We start from the raw sequence: 17,210 nt of genomic DNA, 5'->3' as shown, positions 1-17,210 counted from the left end.
ATTTTATATACATCAAACAATCCATGAAATTTCATTACAAACATAATATTGGCGCCATGTTTGTCCAAACTCGTACCCAGGCTGAATTTCCCATCCAGACTCAGAGATCCAGACTTGTATCCAGTCAGCAACCTCGTTCCCAGGGCCTTTATTCGCTGAGGGCAAGGTTCTGGCATCGAGTTCACGTTAAATTGAGTTCAATTTAAAAAAAAAAAAAACTTGAAACAGGAGCAGAACTACATACGGCTTGAAACTGGACCAAATTAAAACGAATTTTGTTACACATTTGAATGATAATTCTCTTCTTTGCTCTGTAATCAGACTTAAACACTTTGCGAAGACCTTTTATGCTCCCCACAAGAAAGACTAAAGCATAAAATCCACCAGATAAGGAATCCTTAAGTACCAATACCTCTACATATTTCCATTTTAAAGAAGCTTAATGTTAAAAATGCCATTTCAAGTGAATTATTCAGTTTTAGGAGGGCTTCGCGAACTAAAGGGGCAGTTTCACCAAGATTTAGTGCAATTTGAAAATCCCATGAAGGCGTTGGTATGAATTATAAATCCACTAATAGTGGCCTGACCCTGCTAAAGCGTACTTTACAAGTTCTGAAAATTGTTAAAAGATGGTTTGGGTACAGACTGGTAGGAAAGAAGTGGCCTAAAACTTGAAAACGTCGGGCCGACGCTTATCTTGACAGTTTTACTTGGAAGAATTTGTATAAAAAAATATTCATTATTCAACAAATTGTCAACGAAACACATTTTGCAGATAGAGAAACTGTAATTATGCAGCGCTTTACAAGACTTCGGAAGAATTTTCGCAACCTACGTATAGCGCAGGATATCTGTTATGTACGGATGACAGATAACGTTAACAATTTGACCATATATGGGCAGCGCGCGCAGTTGTTGAATAATAATTAATAATTAGACTACGAGCCCGAGTTTTCTATTAGCAAATAGTCAACGAGGCGCAGCCGAGTTGGCTATCGCTCATAGAAAACGAGTGCGAGTAGTCTAATTGTTTTAGTAGAAACTCTAAAGGATTGCAGTCCAAAACCTACAATATTGTGTACTTTGAAGACAAAAATCAAGAAAATTAACCACTTAAAGAGCTACTCGCGCGCGCGACTGTTTTCTATCGGCGAATAGAAAACAGTGGGAGAACCAATCAGATTCGCGGATTTCCAATAGAACACAGCTGAGTTTCTACTAATACGTTTTATATACATCTTGGAGAACGACTTCATGCCTTTGTTTTGTTGTTTAAAGGTTATTATAATACTTAAGACGGAATCCACTAGGAAGTCGAGTAATATTTATTAAAGTTGGACAAAAATCAAGTACCAGAATAATTTAAATCCTATTGCGTTATTTCCTACCCTTAATAAAAGGTAAAGATGTAAGTAATTATCCGTGATAACACCAACAACAATTTCTTATCAGAGTCTGAGAAAATGAATCTCAAAGTTCACAAGCTATAAGCAAAATCTCACGTGTAGCCATTTTGTAAATTCGTCTTTAAGCGATTAGGTGGAATTCAGTAGAACTTCGAAATTTGTTTTCGATGTTCGATGTTGTTAGAAAACATTTCTTTTGATAAGATATTTGAAGCAGTAACAAAAACGTTTGCAATTAGGTGGAAATAATTTTGGTACAACAATTTCTTATCAGAGTCTGAGAAAATGATATTCAAAGTTCAGGACTCACATCTTTTCAGCGATTCAGTGGAATTCAGTGGAACTTCGAAATTGGTTTTCGATGTTTGGTGTTGTTAGAAAAGATTTCTTTCGATAAGATATTTGAAGCAATAACACAAAAGCTTGCAATCAGGTGTAAATAGTTTTGGTACATAATTTTGTCCAATAACTACTTGAAGTCCTGGCGGATTTCCTCTTAATACTTTGCTTATTGTGCATTCTCGTAGTTCTAGAACATTTTGCACGAAAATGTAGGAGATTTCTCGTACACTGTCTCTTTAAGCCCGATAAGTGGAGAAAACGCGACACTTGATTTTGAACCTGTTTATACCACCTTTGAATGAAATTTTCTCAAACAGATTGTAATATGGCGTTCCAAAAAGCTATCTATTTCCAAATTCTCTGCAGTGTAGATAATTTGTATTTCTGTCTTCTAGAAACCTCGAACCTGTTGAAAACAATTCCTGGATTAAAATTACCCTGATTCTCTCGTAAAATGCAGGCTGCTTACATGGGCTGTCGAGTTTTTGAACTAACTGGAGTAGTGCCGGGTTGTTAATGGACAGAAAATAATTCAGAGAAAAAAAATAAAACGATCAAACTGTAGATCGCTTACACACCACGAAAGTTAAATGAATCTTGTAAAGCGGTCTGTGTTGGTTGTCTTCGTAAAAATATTTTGCTCTCCCTCAATATACAATCGTCGTTTAACAATTTGGAAAGTATAATCTCTACCTATCAAAACAATTGAGCACTAGAAAAAGGATTTATCTATCTAAATTTGAAATTAAATTCGGCAATGAACGTGTGCTAAAATGCTCACAGTGTTGTCTGCACATAAATTAAGTTTTATTTTTCATTAGCAGCGCGGTTTGAAACAAAAAGATAAAGGCAAAAATCGGTCAGCTCCCTAATTAAAAAGAATAAGTTACGGCGCCCTCACACGATCTATAATAAATGACTACGGATTTTTAAATTAAGGCATTTTAATTTTCATTATTGCTTCAGCATGAGTCGTTTATATTTGCGACAAAAAACGGTCGTTCTTTGTATTTCGCAAAACCAAAGGACAAATTTCACAAGGTAAGAGGTCATAAATGTAAGCGAAGATGTCCTTGTTAGTAAAATATTTACAGATATTTGTTTTGCTTTTGCTTTTTGCATTAATTTATATGCAGAAAATATCGCCTTTTTACCCCAAAGTATCAAGTTTTTATTGTGTTTCCCAAAAGGTCATTACATAGTATTCTATATTTCTTTTATAGCTATAGATTCGCTCTCGGAAGGGGGTGCTCGACTTTTAAGAGACCTTTTGAATTGCTTTCGTTTTAATTTGTTTGCATATTTCTTTGATAAATATTGCCTCCACTTAGAACACAAAGACGTTAACTAAACAATTTCATTCCAGGGCGTTAAACGTTTCGACTGAAGGGTGGATATCGTGTTTGAAGAACCATTGCTGTTTAATACGGCTTAATATCCAGACTGGGGTATCCGATACAGTGATATGACGAATTGAAAAAGGCGAAATACTGCGGCGTACATTGTAGATGTCTGCATAAAACATGAGGTGAGTTCAGCAGGGTATTTCTTTCACTTGTAACTTGCCTGTCCTCAAAAAGCGGATACGTTGAAATATCGCCCGTTGAACGAGTCTGACAAATCCCGTATTTTGACGGGTCTGATATTTTTATGATCCCTCCAAAAGGCTAAATCGTATCGACAAGGAAACGACAAAATCGTCCAAAAGTCAATTTCAACCTTTTTTCTAATTACGTCTTGACTGCGCGTTAGGAGCTTTTTCCTTTAGTTTACTCTTTCACTGTCGTACTGGCTGCGTTTTATAATGTACTTTTGGAGGTAAACAAGCGTCGCTAAATTGCTTCACAAACGTCTCATGGCGTACGGGAAAATAATCAAACGATCGATAATTTGGCTCAAAAGGCATTGCTTACAATTTGACAAAATAAACATAAACATTTCAAATAAAAGTGAACCACAAGGCAAAGAAATTGAGGAAGATGAAAAAAGACATTGTTAGGTGTATTTTTTATTCAGTTTCATTTATAGACGACAAAAGTCTCATTTTAATCCTGCAGTCGTACAAATCTGTTCTTTATCGTTTTGAGCCCGAGAATTCGTATGCATAATTTATTTGCCAACAAAATATGTCTGCATAATTATATAAGTCATAGCAAAGAGTGGCACAAAATCAGCTGCAGTATAATTGTGGCCTCAAGATATGAAACGTTTACTTTTTGGACATATTATTTTTACAACGTGTTAATATCGATAATGTTTATTTCATTTAAAAGTGAAGCCCGCGTCTGGTGTCAATTTACTGCAAAATAAACGAAAGCTTTTACCGCGGTGAATAATGCACGTAGTACACAGTTAATAGATATGGAAATGGTAATTGCACGTAGAGTCTTTTCAGGCAACATTAACGATCGTCTTTTGGTGACAACACAAAGCTCTTTTTCATAAGTGTGCTGCAAAGTAAACTGATATATCTATTTGAAAGACCTATAAAAAAAAATCTTCACAGACCAATTAAAATGTGAATAAAAAGTTGTTGTCAGACTTCAATATAATGTTATCCTGCATTTATCAGATTAACATTTTTGTATCTTCTTTATTGTATCACCGACAACGCGCGAAATAGGTTTTTGCTGGTCTTCGGAACTAAAATCTAATGCAAAAATAGTACCAAGGCACTCTAAAGCACTTCCGAAGGCTCAGTAGTGTGGGGCCGTTTCAAACTGAAATGTTGTAAGGTGTGAAAGTTGAAGATATTACAGCGGGTCCTGAAGAGGGGAAAATTTGCCAAAATCCCAGTTCTCATTTTCCCATGTCCGGTCCATCATTACAAGGAAATAAGCCGGTAAAAGGAAGTTTTGATTTTTATTTGCAAAATCAAGGCAATAAGTATCTTTGAAATGAACTATTTTTCTGTAACTCAGCTAAATGAATTTTCACACACATCAACATAGAGAAGAAAAACATGTTTATTCTTTTAAGTTCCTTTCTGACTCCTATTATTTATTATCATTAATAGATTTTGCTCTGTAGTATTCATTTTTTATTGTAGCAACCTCCCAGAAAGATTGGAATGCTTCTTCTCCTTACTCTCTGCTTAACATTTTCTTTATGTTAGTTATGAGAGTTTGAAAGTTTATCAGTCCCTATAATATTTGCAAGTTGGCACTGATTTAGTCATATTCTCGTTTTTCTTATCTGTCAGTGTTTTTATTGCATGGAAAATACATATCAGTGTTCCGTTTGAATAATAAAGTATATGCTCAATGAGTGTTTTTTTTTTTCGACTTCTGCAATAATAAAGATATAAGTAGATTTATAGATTTTTTCAACGATAACTTTATTGGTAGGGATAAGGCAATGGTTTAAACATCACTTTTATAGAACAATTACATCAAAATGTATGCTTAGATTACAGTGTATCCATGGTAATTGTAAAGCCATTCATTATCGGGGCTCTGTAGAAAAGCAAAACATACCGTAAACATGAAACAAATAAATCAAAAATACACAAAGATTATACAAAATATTATACTTGAAATGAATAGTTGAGAACATCCATCCTAACAAAGTAGAAATGTTAAAACAAAATATCTGTAAAAAAAAAATGCCTTAATGGGCTAAAAACAACACAACAATATTGTTATTTTGTTGTTTTTGAGAAATTTTAATTTAAATGAATAAAAACCGAAGCTGAAAAACCTGCTTTGATTTTTACCTTTTGCTGTACAAGTTAATTGGATTTATTTTCTAAATAGTTTCACTTTGCTGACTCACCATGCGGCAACTGTAGGCATTAAAAATTTCAATGTCTTATCTCTTCCTGTTTTATCCATTCATTCATTATTAACTTTTACTTATTTTGACCGAAACAGGAAAATAGATAAAACCTTTTGATACCATCTTGAGGAATATGTTCGTTAGAAATCTAATAAAATATCACTATGTTTATGTTGAAAAGATCATTGAAAGGAATAATTAAAAACTGGTATATTTTACTCCATAAAACTAATTTAAATTCTACTGAGACGTTGTTAGTGTAATGGAGTTATTGTACTGTTGTTTTCCACGAGGCGACGCACCTTGTGGCCGAAGGTGGTTATTTGATGCAAATTTCAAACAAGAGGCAGCACGCTGGGCTAGAACAGGGTATATGCTAATTGTGTTGTTGAAATTTTCTTTCGAATTTCAAAAAATAAGCTATTACAAGACTTTTTTTACTTGGTTTTCTTCCAAAACTAAGCCGCAAGTCCGTTTTACAGAATCCCTGCTTTCTCCCATCTTCTTTCAGCGTTGGAACTGAGATTCTTCAAACTATCCACATCAAAACATCCTTACCCAAAGATGCTGGATATCACTTAGAAATTAAAGCTTATAACTGCGTTGTGCATAGCAGCAGTATTAATTTCGGCGAAGTGAAGGGAAGTTTGTTATGACCTTTTCGCTTTGTAATTAACAGACAGTAATTCAGAGACTGGCGGTTTCGCTTTCACGTCCGTTTTTCGACGACAAGCAATTACACATTGTTGGTTGGTCGCGTGCAAGCACTTGTTCCATGCAGTGAAAAGCGTGTGGCGTGGCCGTATTCCAGATTAATTTTTATCAAACCTAGCTTCAGCATCTTGAAATTTGCGACTGAAGGATGGCCAGTCCATGCCAGCTAGTTTTATAGTTTCTTGACAATTGCATGGGCAAGTGATCTGGTATTGGCCCTTTATGTTACATCTGATAGCTGGTGGCGTCTCGACTTGTGGATTTGGAAGATGATTGTTAGTGTCACGTTGTCGAACAATTAAAAAGATTCGACATTTAAATATGACGCAAACATGCATTCAAGAAACGTATCTGTGAGTACGGTCTATTTGTAGTTTTTTCGTAAAAAAAAAATGTAAACCAAAATCTGTAGTATAAATTTTGAATTTTGTCTTCACTTTATTCTTATTAGGCTTTGCACACGCACTTATTAGACATTTCCACAAGTAATTTGTAATGTTATGGCTATGCATGATGGTATTTTTGACCTAAGAAAATTGTAGAATGGCCTCACAAGGTCTTAAAGGTTCTCTCACATTCTCTGCACTCATTTGGTCTCTGAAAAATACACAAATTTAGCGATGCAAATTATGCGGAGTCCATTCCTTTCAAGTCAGCTGGTCGAGGATTAACAACATGTAAACTGACTTAAAAACTTTATAATTCCCACCATTTCTCGATCTCACTAACACTTCTCTTGACTGGCAACATAACATCAAGCACTTGAGCCAAAGATGTTCTTGAAATAGAGAAATAAATCGTACATACAGTGTCATAGTAATAATTTCATATTGTAATGGATATTATGAGATGGTTAAAGAACTATACTGATATTTTGCACGGTGCACTGTGCTTCAATAGATATTAACGGTGGGATGTCGGTATTGAGTTAGGTGTTGTCTGTCTGACGAATGATCATTCGTGCAATGAAAGTGTATTTATTTATTTATTTATTTATTTATTTATTTATTTATTTATTTTGTGTTAATTTATTTATTTATGGTCAACATCAGAACTACATCCTAAAAAAGATAAGAATCAATGAAGACTCTAGTTGCAACGAATCGATTGACCAGTTATAGGAAAAAATGAATGTTCATACCAGTGAAATATTGCACCATCCATCAATTGCAAAACTTAACTGATAGTCAAATTGAGAGTTAATCTTGATTCATCTTGTTGTTCAGCTTACCTCCCTTCGTTACCTCATATATTTGATGTTGTTAATGTGTTTAGTAATAATCAGGGACACTCCATTGTTCAATAGATCCTTGGCCATATCCATATTTCTTTGATTTCCGACTTGTTGAATGGCCAGTCTAGTCTAAACGCGACGCGATGTCATTTCATTTTCAGCGTAATTTGAAGATGTTGTGCGGCCCAATGTTATCACAACCGTGTCTGCATGCAATGTGTCGCGGATTTAAGCTAAATTTAGGCATAGGAAATGAAGATAAATCTCGGTGAAATATAACTTTTTAAAACAGTGAAGGAACATTTCAACGACAAAGCAAATACAAAAGAAGGTACGGTGGCCAAAATTGACGAAGAATGAAACGGATTGCGATATGGGTTTTTTTTAAATATTGTTGGGCTGAACAGTTTTCAAAGTTAATCTCGTTTGCTTGTAAGTTTAAAATATTTCGCCCGAGATACCCATTTGGTTACAATGAAGCTATGGTTTGTCATTTCGATCCATAGAAGTAATTTCTTTGAAAGCATTAAGTTTCGTAGCGAGTATTAGGCAAAACTTAATAAAATAAACTTAACTCAGCCGTAGCACAGTCCCTTTAACATTCAAACTGCGAGCAAGTGTATTTAAAAGTTAAAACGACTTTTCATGTTTTTCCATCTAGACCTCAAAACGATAAATCACAAAAACTAGAATATTATGTCGGACATAACCGTTTTCGATCAAAAGGTTGCATGTTTACCGATTTATCAGGACGTTCCAGAATTTAAGAAATGGCTCTTTACCAGAATTTTTGTTTTTCGCTGTACTTAACATTATTAGGACGTACGTCACAACATGTTGCAGGAAACCACTACAACGGCTCGTGGTGAAACCCAACTTACCAACTTACACGAGAATACAGTTTGTTCTCAGTTTTGCTTTGTGTACCCTCGCCTTCACTTCCAACCACTTAATCCAATTGTTTGAAAGAAGAGGATGGAAAACGTAGTAAACTGTTATTGTCATTAAATACTCTCCTTAACAGCAAAAATCAGAGTTCTTAGCTAGCATCCAGAAGAACGAATGAGTAATTTTGAAAGTGTTGTTGTGTTTTTGTTGCCTCAAAGACAATTTAAAAACCACATCCATTAAAGAGACGCTGTCTACAGTTTATACAGTTTAGGTATTAAGGGGCATTAAAAAAAAAAAAAAAAAAAAAAAAAAAAAAAAAAAAAAAAAAAAAAAAAAAAAAAAAAAAAAAAAAAAAAAAAAAAAAAAAAAAGCCCCCCCCCCCCCGGCTGAATAGGGTTAAGCTTTTCTTCAGATTTCCAAAAAAACTTTCAATGTAAACTTAATTTTCGAAGACTTCTTGTACCAGCCGTATTTTTATTGTTATCAGTTACAGTTAATTTGTCATGTTTTCGTACTACTTAATTCTTTAATTAGCTGTCTTGAAATTGCCACCAGTCTTGTGGTCGTTTTACAGACAACCTAATTGTAGGTGTATACATCTGTAAAAGCGAAATCAACAATTCTTGATCACATTCTTCTTAAAAAGTCTTTGTTGCTAACGGGAAGAAAAGTGTATGTTAGTTTACCCGGCTAACTGTTGCTTACTGGAAATGAGCACAGTCCTTAAAGACAGCTTTGAAGTTTCCTTGCTACTCAGTTAAAAATTGTTTGTTTATGTTGACGTTCCGGGGTTGCTCGATACCCGCAATTCGGTTTTGTTGTGAATATTTAACTTGGAAAATTCAGGAATTAACTTGACTGTTTTTCACTTTTTTTACATCATCTGTGTTCTATAGATACAGCACTGTACCTCAATCGGAATCTTGCAGTTGGATGTGGTGTCAATAAACCCATCAACTCCAGGAGTTTGTTGTAAAATTTAAAGTTGATGCCTTGCAAGACGGAAAAGCCATGAACCTTTTGCAAAGAACAGCGTTGCCCGTTTTTCTTATAATGGCAATAAACTTCGTACTTTCCGACGGCAACTGCAAAAGTCAAGAAAAGGGATCACTAACAGTTATTGGAGTCTTCGATTTCGGCGACACGTCTTCTGTGGAAGGTTTCGAGAACGCCATTTCGCGGCATAACTCTTTGAGGCAAGAGCAATGTGTTCCCATCTTAACGTACAGGACGCTTCTCATCAAAAGCGATTCAAGTGTTTCTGAGTTGGTAGGCCTTGCTGAATCAGCATTACAAGGTGGTCCTTGTTTTATGGTCTACGCGGCAGAAGACAACAAAGGAAGGATTGTTCTCGACCTTGCAATAGGTCATGGGCTAAATATAATAACAGCTATACAAGAGGTTAGTTTTCTTATACTTGCATTGTACTAGTAATTGCAGTAGGAAATTTCATTTTATTGGAACACTATTCTACACTGCACTGTGTCAATTGAAAGAGAATATATTGGGGTATGGAGCGTCATCTCCCGTAAATTAAAATACAAGTATTTATTGCGATAAAAACGAAGGAAAACAGAGTGGTTTGGTCTAGTTTTCAATGATGACAACGCAATTACCCGACAGAAGCTTTGCCTTACAAAAACATGCATGATTGAGCATACCACCGCGATACCTGTAGATACAGTATGATGCCACGAATCTTGCACAATTCAATATATTCTTCGCTTCTGTAGAAGTGAAAGTCTCTATATTTAAGCGCTTAAAATCGTTTCTTACAACCGTTCCTCGCGTGTTCGACGACGAAAATACATGATTTGCACGGGTTCTGCCATTACGTAATAATTGTTAGTTGAACAATGCACGTTAAATGACCAATTTAATAGACTTACATTTGAAACCGTTTGACCAACCTGTTGTTTTGGACATGTCGGAAAAGTTTGGAAGATGTTGGAGAGATTCGATTCAAGTCGAATGTTAGTCTAACATCTGTAAAGTTGTGTAAGACAGACAAACATAGAAACATGTTGCAATTGATGCATTCGTTCAGCGGCAAAATGTCTCAAGGAGGCCTCGCAGTGTTAAAAGATTTTTGATCGACACGTTGGTGCCGTTGCACGTTAGACTAGGTCTTGTTAATGGTGATACTTCCAATGTTAGCATTCAACTTTTAATTTTTTTTTTTTGAAGTTTTGGTGTAAATAGCAGGCCGGTCTTCTCGTTTCCCTTGGCGACGCTGTGAATTTATCAGCCTCTTTCCGGTTGGGATTCTTGACAAAGTTGTTTGCAATTAAAAGAAATATTGAATGTAACTCTCCATTGAATAAAAGGGGCTTTGTCACGTAGTTTTAGGCAATTTGACATAGAATTAACTGCAATAAGGAAACTAGAATTAACTGAAATATCAACTAAAATATCACAATAACGATTTAAAACTGCTGAAGTACTCAAAAGAAACACAGAAAGGCCAAAAAGGGGCATGGATGGGGAAAATTCGAGAAGATTAAAACGGATCGCGTTCTGGTAAACTTGACAATGCTCGAAATCATCCTTGTTTGTTATGTGGCCGTGATTTTTCCAATTAAATATTTGCTCTGCCAATTTGAAGTTTGGAGCTCTTAATTAACGAAAACCTAAAAAACCGTGACGTAGGCCCTTTAAACTGGCTCCTCAGCTTATATCTGCTCCTTCAGCCTCCTGCCCGTGGTGACACGCTTTTTTTTTAATAAAAAGGACTGCCTTTAGATAGGTCTGCTAATTTTTAGACATGCCCTTGACTCAAAAAGCACAACTTGGTTAACAATACCAACTGTAGTGAACGTAAGCGGTCGGCAATTTTCATAACGTTGCCGACGGGTTGAACTTGGGACTGCACTGCAGGGGACTACAAGAACAATTTACAGCAGCGTCTAACTACGCGACGCTACCTCAATACATGGAGTTTTTTATGCTTATTTAATTTTTATTTTTTCTCTTGGCAGTTTTCTATGGACTACCCGTATGAGGAGATTAATTACAACTATGATCGAGCTCGTGTTGCCAGCGTGAACAGAACAACAAGCGCACAAACTCGGCTTAGCGCCTTGTTGTCGTTCTTCTACAATTTAAACTGGAGGAAATTCGTTACCGTTACGGATGATGTGCACGAATCTAGTCGTTTTGTGAATTTACTAAAAGAAGCCCTTGTTCCATGGAATCTGGAAATGATTGACTGGTTGCTATTTACTTCGGACTCCCCGCCTGAAGAAATGGCCTTTAGGTTTCATAATTTAGACAAAGACGCAAACACCGTTCTCTTAATAACAAACAATCTCAAAATGGCTAATGATATCTTCAGGGTCAAGGAAAGTATTTCCCGCTCAGCATGGATTATTGTGTCTGATTTAGACGTCACGAACTTCCGAAACACTACCTTTCCAGAACCGACTTACACTTTGACACCAACATCGATTCAGGAAATCACGATTAGTGGTTTTGTCGACGACGCTGTTCGATCAATAAGTCTTGCTCTTGCGAAGAGAGGTGACATTGAAGTTGGTACTTGTCCAAAAATGGATAAAATGCGAAGGTGAGTTTCGTCAGGTTAAACTAATACTTATTAAACTTAACGAGTTGTGTTTAACATGATGGTCTATTTATGAAATGGAATCGTGATGGCTATAAATATCGATTTTTTTGAAGACGCGCGGAAACAGCTTGAAAAGTTAAGCCTTCCTTTAAAGGCCACATAAAATAGTATAATCATCAAAAGTGATACTTAAACTGCCTGCTAGAGGATGTAAAAAAAAAAAACCAGTCTACTGTTTTCGTTTCTTTCTTCTTTTTTTTCCCAGACTGTTGTCCGAGGTAAGTTTCCATGGAACATCAGGGCCAGTAAAGTTTGACGACCAAGGTGACCGAGTGCCTCTTGGCTACGATGTTTGTAAGATGGAGTACGTTGGGGAACGCAAAATCGGTGGTATAGAATCACAGATTATCCAACTGGGCTACTGGTCTAATGACAAGCTTTACATCACAGATCCGGATGACTTGCCCCGACTTAAAATCCTGCTAAACGAGTATCCACCGAACGTGATGTCACAACCAAAACGAGATGGCGAACCGTGCCAATCAAATTCTAAACCGTGCATAAAGAGGGTAGACACTCCGGACGGCCCCAAGAACATCGAGCGTTGTTGCTATGGTTTTGTCATCGATGTGCTGCAAAGTGTGATTAACGAGTATCCTTTCATCCCAGAGTTGCTTTTTAGTTTAGACGGTCAGTATGGTATATACGATGAGGCAAACGACACTTGGAATGGGGTAGTGTCGGAACTGCTTAGCGGCAGAGGAGACGCAAGTTTTGATCTGTACATTAGCTCGCGAAGAGCCACCGTTCTCGACTTCACTGAGCCGTACATGCCATCTGGGATTCGGCTTTTGGTGAAGGAAAAGGAACGCGAGGACAACCAAATTTACTGGCTGTCTTATCTAAGACCCTTCACTCCTCCAGTTTGGCTCACGCTGCTTGGTAGTTTAGGGGTGATGATCTTCTTTTTGTGGGGAATTGAAAAGATCAGTCCCGTCTACGGATCGAGGAAGCTGTTCCATCAACACTCTTCATTCGGACTTGACAACGCTGTTTGTTTTGCTCTCGCTCTTGCATTTGGTCGCCCTGCAGATGAGTCGAAACCAACGACGAACGGCGCTCGGCTTTCGTCGGTTGCTTTCGGAATGGCGATGCTGGTGTTCGTCTCGACGTATTCAGCCAACTTGGCAGCTTTTCTTATCGTAGATGATAAAACTACTCCAGTGGAGGACATTTACGATCTTAAGGTATGACATTTATTTGTTCAAAACTAATGTCCGTCACGATCTAATTTTCGCTTGAAAGACCAAGGCAAAATTGCATTTCCGGATTTCGACGGAAGGTTTAGGCATCGTAGTGATTTCATTGATGAAGTTATGAGCAAAACCTTTTTTCTTCAATCTTTTCAGTCAGCACGTATACATATACTGGTTTCATTTCTTTTTTTAAAAAAAAAACAACAAACAGTTTTGGCACTTTCCATACCTATTTCATTTCAGGTTCATTCCATTGTCGTAATGGCTTTCTAAAAGGTTGTCCTGGTGACAACCTATCATGCTTTGCATTTTCCGTACAAACAAAATGTAAACGTCACTTGCTAAGGAAAGTCAGGATCGATCATTTAAATAAGAGTGGTTTTCACTTGAGCGTCGAACGTAACTCGCATTTGCTTCGGTTATGTATTACAGCGGCTTGTGCTTGGTTAAAAAACGCTGCCAATTTCTCATCCAATCAGACAAACGAAAACCAATCGTAAATCGCTCGAGCAAGTTTTTCGCACTTTGCATCAGCTACATGTATTTGTTTCAAGATCACGTGGGCTCACTGTCGGATCACTGGATTGTTCGCATCCTTTGCGACTAGCCAGAGCGAAAGTCGCTAGAAAATCACCTGGCTTTATTTCTTTCATATTTTAACAGATTGAGCGGCCTCCCGATGGCTTTACTTATGGAACTATCGAGGGATCTTACATGGCTGACTACTTCAAAAATAGCGAAAATGCGTATTTTCGTCACGTCTGGTACCACATGAAGCATAACAATGTCAAAAGCCTTTCAGAAGGGGTTGAGGCTGCCAGAACAGGGTAGGCAAAGCAAAAAGTAACAATTTTTTGGATAGTTTCTTTGTTTCTTTTTTAAAAAGGAGATTTAAAATGCAAAATTTAAACAGTTAACCTTTGTCATGTCCTTCATTGTAAAATTCATGCCTGTTTGAACGATTTGGTGCGGTTTTATGACGGAAGATTTCCAGTTTAGGTAGGTTTTTGTGACAGCTGACCAGTAAAAAGTGGTTTTGGATAAAAAAAGATAGCTTAAATTTTGTCGTAGCCTAAGTAGCAAGCGTAAAAAGGGGAAGGGGGTAGTAGGAGGACTGAGGGAATTCTTGGAGTGAAACAGAGTTTAGGTGTTGAAAAAATGAAATAATGACGAGAGAAGCTCGATCTAAAACGTATTTGTCCGTTATGTTTTTAAAAACTTAATGAAGTCTGTCTTTAGGATTGCTGACTCAGTTTAAGACTCAGTTTAAGAAGAAAAGTGTTTGCAAAAACACAATCTATTGAAATTTGTAGAAAGTTACATATACCAAGTAGGATATGTCAGGCTTTACTTGCTTTCTTTAAACAGGAAACTGGATGTGTTTGTCGCTGATCACGTGGGTCTGGAATACGAATCAATGAATGATCCTCACTGTCAGCTCAAGGTTGTTGGCGAACCTTTCGCGATGTCCGGGGCATCAATTGCAGTCAAAAAAGACAATCCTCTGTTTATTCCTCTCTCGGAGGCTCTTCAAAGAATAAAAGCCAAAGGGCTTACGGACTATATTCAGATGTTTTGGGTTTCAAAGTATTCCTGTAAGAGAGAGACTCCTGCTACTCAGTTGGAAGTAGCAGATCTTAGTGGACTTTTTCTGCAACTAACCATTGCAATGATTGCTTGTATGTTGGGTACCCTGTGCCATAGAACTTTTATTTTCTTTTACGATAGAAAAAGGCGTAAACCCAATGAAAATGACTATACCGACGATGAAGATCCAAGATGTAGATTTGCACACACAGAAACGCTCGTGTGAGGCAATCGTTTTCATGAGGTACTTATAAGAATATCTTCGCGATTCGTAAATGCGTTGATCAAAAAGGTACTGAAAAGGAATTTAGGGACGAATATCTCATTTAGTTGTGGGTTTCAGCTGCTTGCATAAAGTTAATGATAAGCAATGTGGTGTCTGAAAACAAAGTCGGAACTCATAACGTTGAATTTGTTTTATTCGCTTATGGAGACTCCTCATGTGCCCGAAAGGGCACGAAAGTTGTTGGCCATCAGCAAGCATCCATACGATCATTCCTGGAATTTTAGTCTCATGTTAAAAACTCTGCGGATCACTCATTCTTGTTATTTAGCTTACCCTGAAAAAACGCAATGTAAATGTCTAAAGGCCGCGCCAAACGAGGATGAGAGTTGTTGAGAGTTTAGCATGGAACTCTCGTGCGCTCTCATCGACTTTGAACGTGCTCAAATTTTCACGAAAGTCGATGAGAGTTTGACGAACTCTTGTTCTCGTTTGGCCCGAGTTGGTGATAGTCGATGATAGTTGACAAAACCTCTCACGAGAGTCAACTATCATCAACCGTTATCCTCGTCTGGCCCGGGTTTGACGCATTGTTAACTCTCCTACCAGGACACTTAATAGACGAGAGCAACATGAGCGAAAAATGGTTTTGTGTGTCTTCGTATGTGTATTTAGAAAAACCATATCCAGGTAGAAGCTGTGGTACAAGCAGGTGTTGGAAAAGAAAAGGGAATAATACTTATAAACTTCTTGCTTGGTGCTTTCAGGGTTATTTACTTCCCTTATGTAAAACGTTGTGTCATTGCATTGCTGTTCATTACAAGGGAAACTGGATAAAATATAGTCATACATTCTCAAGGAAGGCATCAAACTTACCAATAAAGATTATTCCTCATGGCCATTTCATATTCCACTGGCCAGTACGCCATGTTTGATATCTAATAAATTAAATCCATCCGGACTTGTGGGCGAAGGATTCATCTTTATTTTATTTGCTTTCATTTGACTCCAAGGGGTCTTCAATGGCCTGAAAGTGCCAGACAAAAATAACTGAGCCATGTTGGAACTTAAACTGAAACCGAATATGGCGTATTGTTGCTTAATGGATTAATGTTACCGAGGGAAATAATATAAATAAAAAAATAAAGAATAATAAATAAAATTTGAGTCGAAATTGCCTCAAATAGTATACCTGACATTGTATAGGAAGAACAAAGATTTATGAAACGCTTGTTAGTCGTAGAAAATGTTAACAATGTAAAATAATGCTTATGCAAACTTAACAAAGTTTGTTAAACTATGAAATAAGAATATTAAATAAATACTTTAAATAATATTTTTTGTGTTGTTTGTTGTTAGTACTAAATATTTCGATATTTTTTCGGAAAACTATTTTTTTTTTTGCTGAGAAACATTACATTACTCACTTGGTGAAATTGGCACGGTACTTTTTTGCTTTTTTGTCTTCCCATAACAGTGCTGTCTCTAACACTGAACACTGGGAGAAGTATTTTCCAAAATGGTTAAAGTGTTCATCTAAAGGGTGGGGACAAAGGTATTTTGCGGGAAAATACCTCGAGGGTTAAAATAAAAAGCTTTTTCGTGACGATCAAGTTTAAGATTTTGACATTAGGTGATGGTGGACTGACCCCAGTGTACCACGCAGGCTGAAGTTTTATAGACATTATTTACGCTTGTTTCTCTACACTTTCCACTATTGGTTATGATGGCTATGTACTAAGATGGAATTAAGTGATAAAAGCTAACGCGGAAAAATTTTCTACACTCCAAGATAAGTATTGGCTTGATCAGATCATGTTTGTTTCAGCTCTGCCTACCCTGGAAGCACTTTCTGTAGTTTCCGCGGTGATTAACGCACTTGTTGAAGCATACAAAATATGCCGTTTAAAACCTCCAAAAAGGGCCAAATAATTATTCAATACCGTTATTATAACTTTAATTTACAAGTCGCCGAAGCCAACTTTGAAAGTGTTCCGTCGGATCAGAAAACAAATCGCCGCGCATGTGCAGAAAAGTGTCACTGGCCCTTTAAGTGAAACGTTTAGAAAATAGAGGTAGTATCTCAGCTGTAGGTATGTTTAAGGGTTGCCATTTTCTATCGAAGGTATCATCCTCGGAGACCCAGGGGCGTTCCAACTTTTCTTCGCCGACTTAGTTTTTCCTGCAATTTTGACTTTCTCCCGCCCCCACTAAC

General features: G+C 36.9%; 1 protein-coding gene across 3 annotated transcripts; it reads left to right on the top strand.

Annotated features, from left to right (window-relative positions):
• Nucleotides 1–961: 961 nt before the first annotated feature.
• On the top strand, nt 962–16,329 carry LOC144660694 (glutamate [NMDA] receptor subunit 1-like). 3 transcript variants are annotated; one of them, XM_078521398.1, is made up of 8 exons: nt 962–1,504; nt 1,735–2,789; nt 3,115–3,276; nt 9,261–9,765; nt 11,343–11,929; nt 12,195–13,176; nt 13,849–14,012; nt 14,554–16,329. In XM_078521398.1, exons 4-8 carry the CDS (start codon nt 9,376–9,378, stop codon nt 14,996–14,998), a joined length of 2,568 nt encoding a protein of 855 aa, XP_078377524.1. In that variant the 5' UTR covers nt 962–1,504; nt 1,735–2,789; nt 3,115–3,276; nt 9,261–9,375; the 3' UTR covers nt 14,999–16,329. The 3 variants fall into 3 exon arrangements, with proteins under 3 accessions (XP_078377524.1, XP_078377525.1, XP_078377526.1); XM_078521399.1 differs by lacking the exons at nt 962–1,504; nt 1,735–2,789 and having other exon boundaries at nt 3,009–3,276; XM_078521400.1 differs by lacking the exons at nt 962–1,504; nt 1,735–2,789; nt 3,115–3,276 and adding an exon at nt 4,774–6,592.
• Nucleotides 16,330–17,210: the final 881 nt, after the last annotated feature.

The sequence above is a fragment of the Oculina patagonica genome, chromosome 7 (assembly GCF_052425735.1).
Source record: "Oculina patagonica isolate OP01 chromosome 7, crgOcupat, whole genome shotgun sequence".
NCBI classification, from domain to species: Eukaryota; Metazoa; Cnidaria; class Anthozoa; order Scleractinia; family Oculinidae; genus Oculina; species Oculina patagonica.
This window is presented reverse-complemented; position numbering and strand designations above follow the sequence as displayed.

Excerpts from the sequence above, each read along its gene's own strand:
- LOC144660694 (XM_078521398.1), top strand. The coding sequence starts at position 9,376 with ATGAACCTTTTGCAAAGAACAGCGTTGCCCGTTTTTCTTATAATGGCA. Across the intron at positions 9,766-11,342 it reads TAATAACAGCTATACAAGAG|TTTTCTATGGACTACCCGTA; the intron begins GTTAGTTTTCTT and ends TTCTCTTGGCAG. Across the intron at positions 11,930-12,194 it reads AAAATGGATAAAATGCGAAG|ACTGTTGTCCGAGGTAAGTT; the intron begins GTGAGTTTCGTC and ends TTTTTTTCCCAG.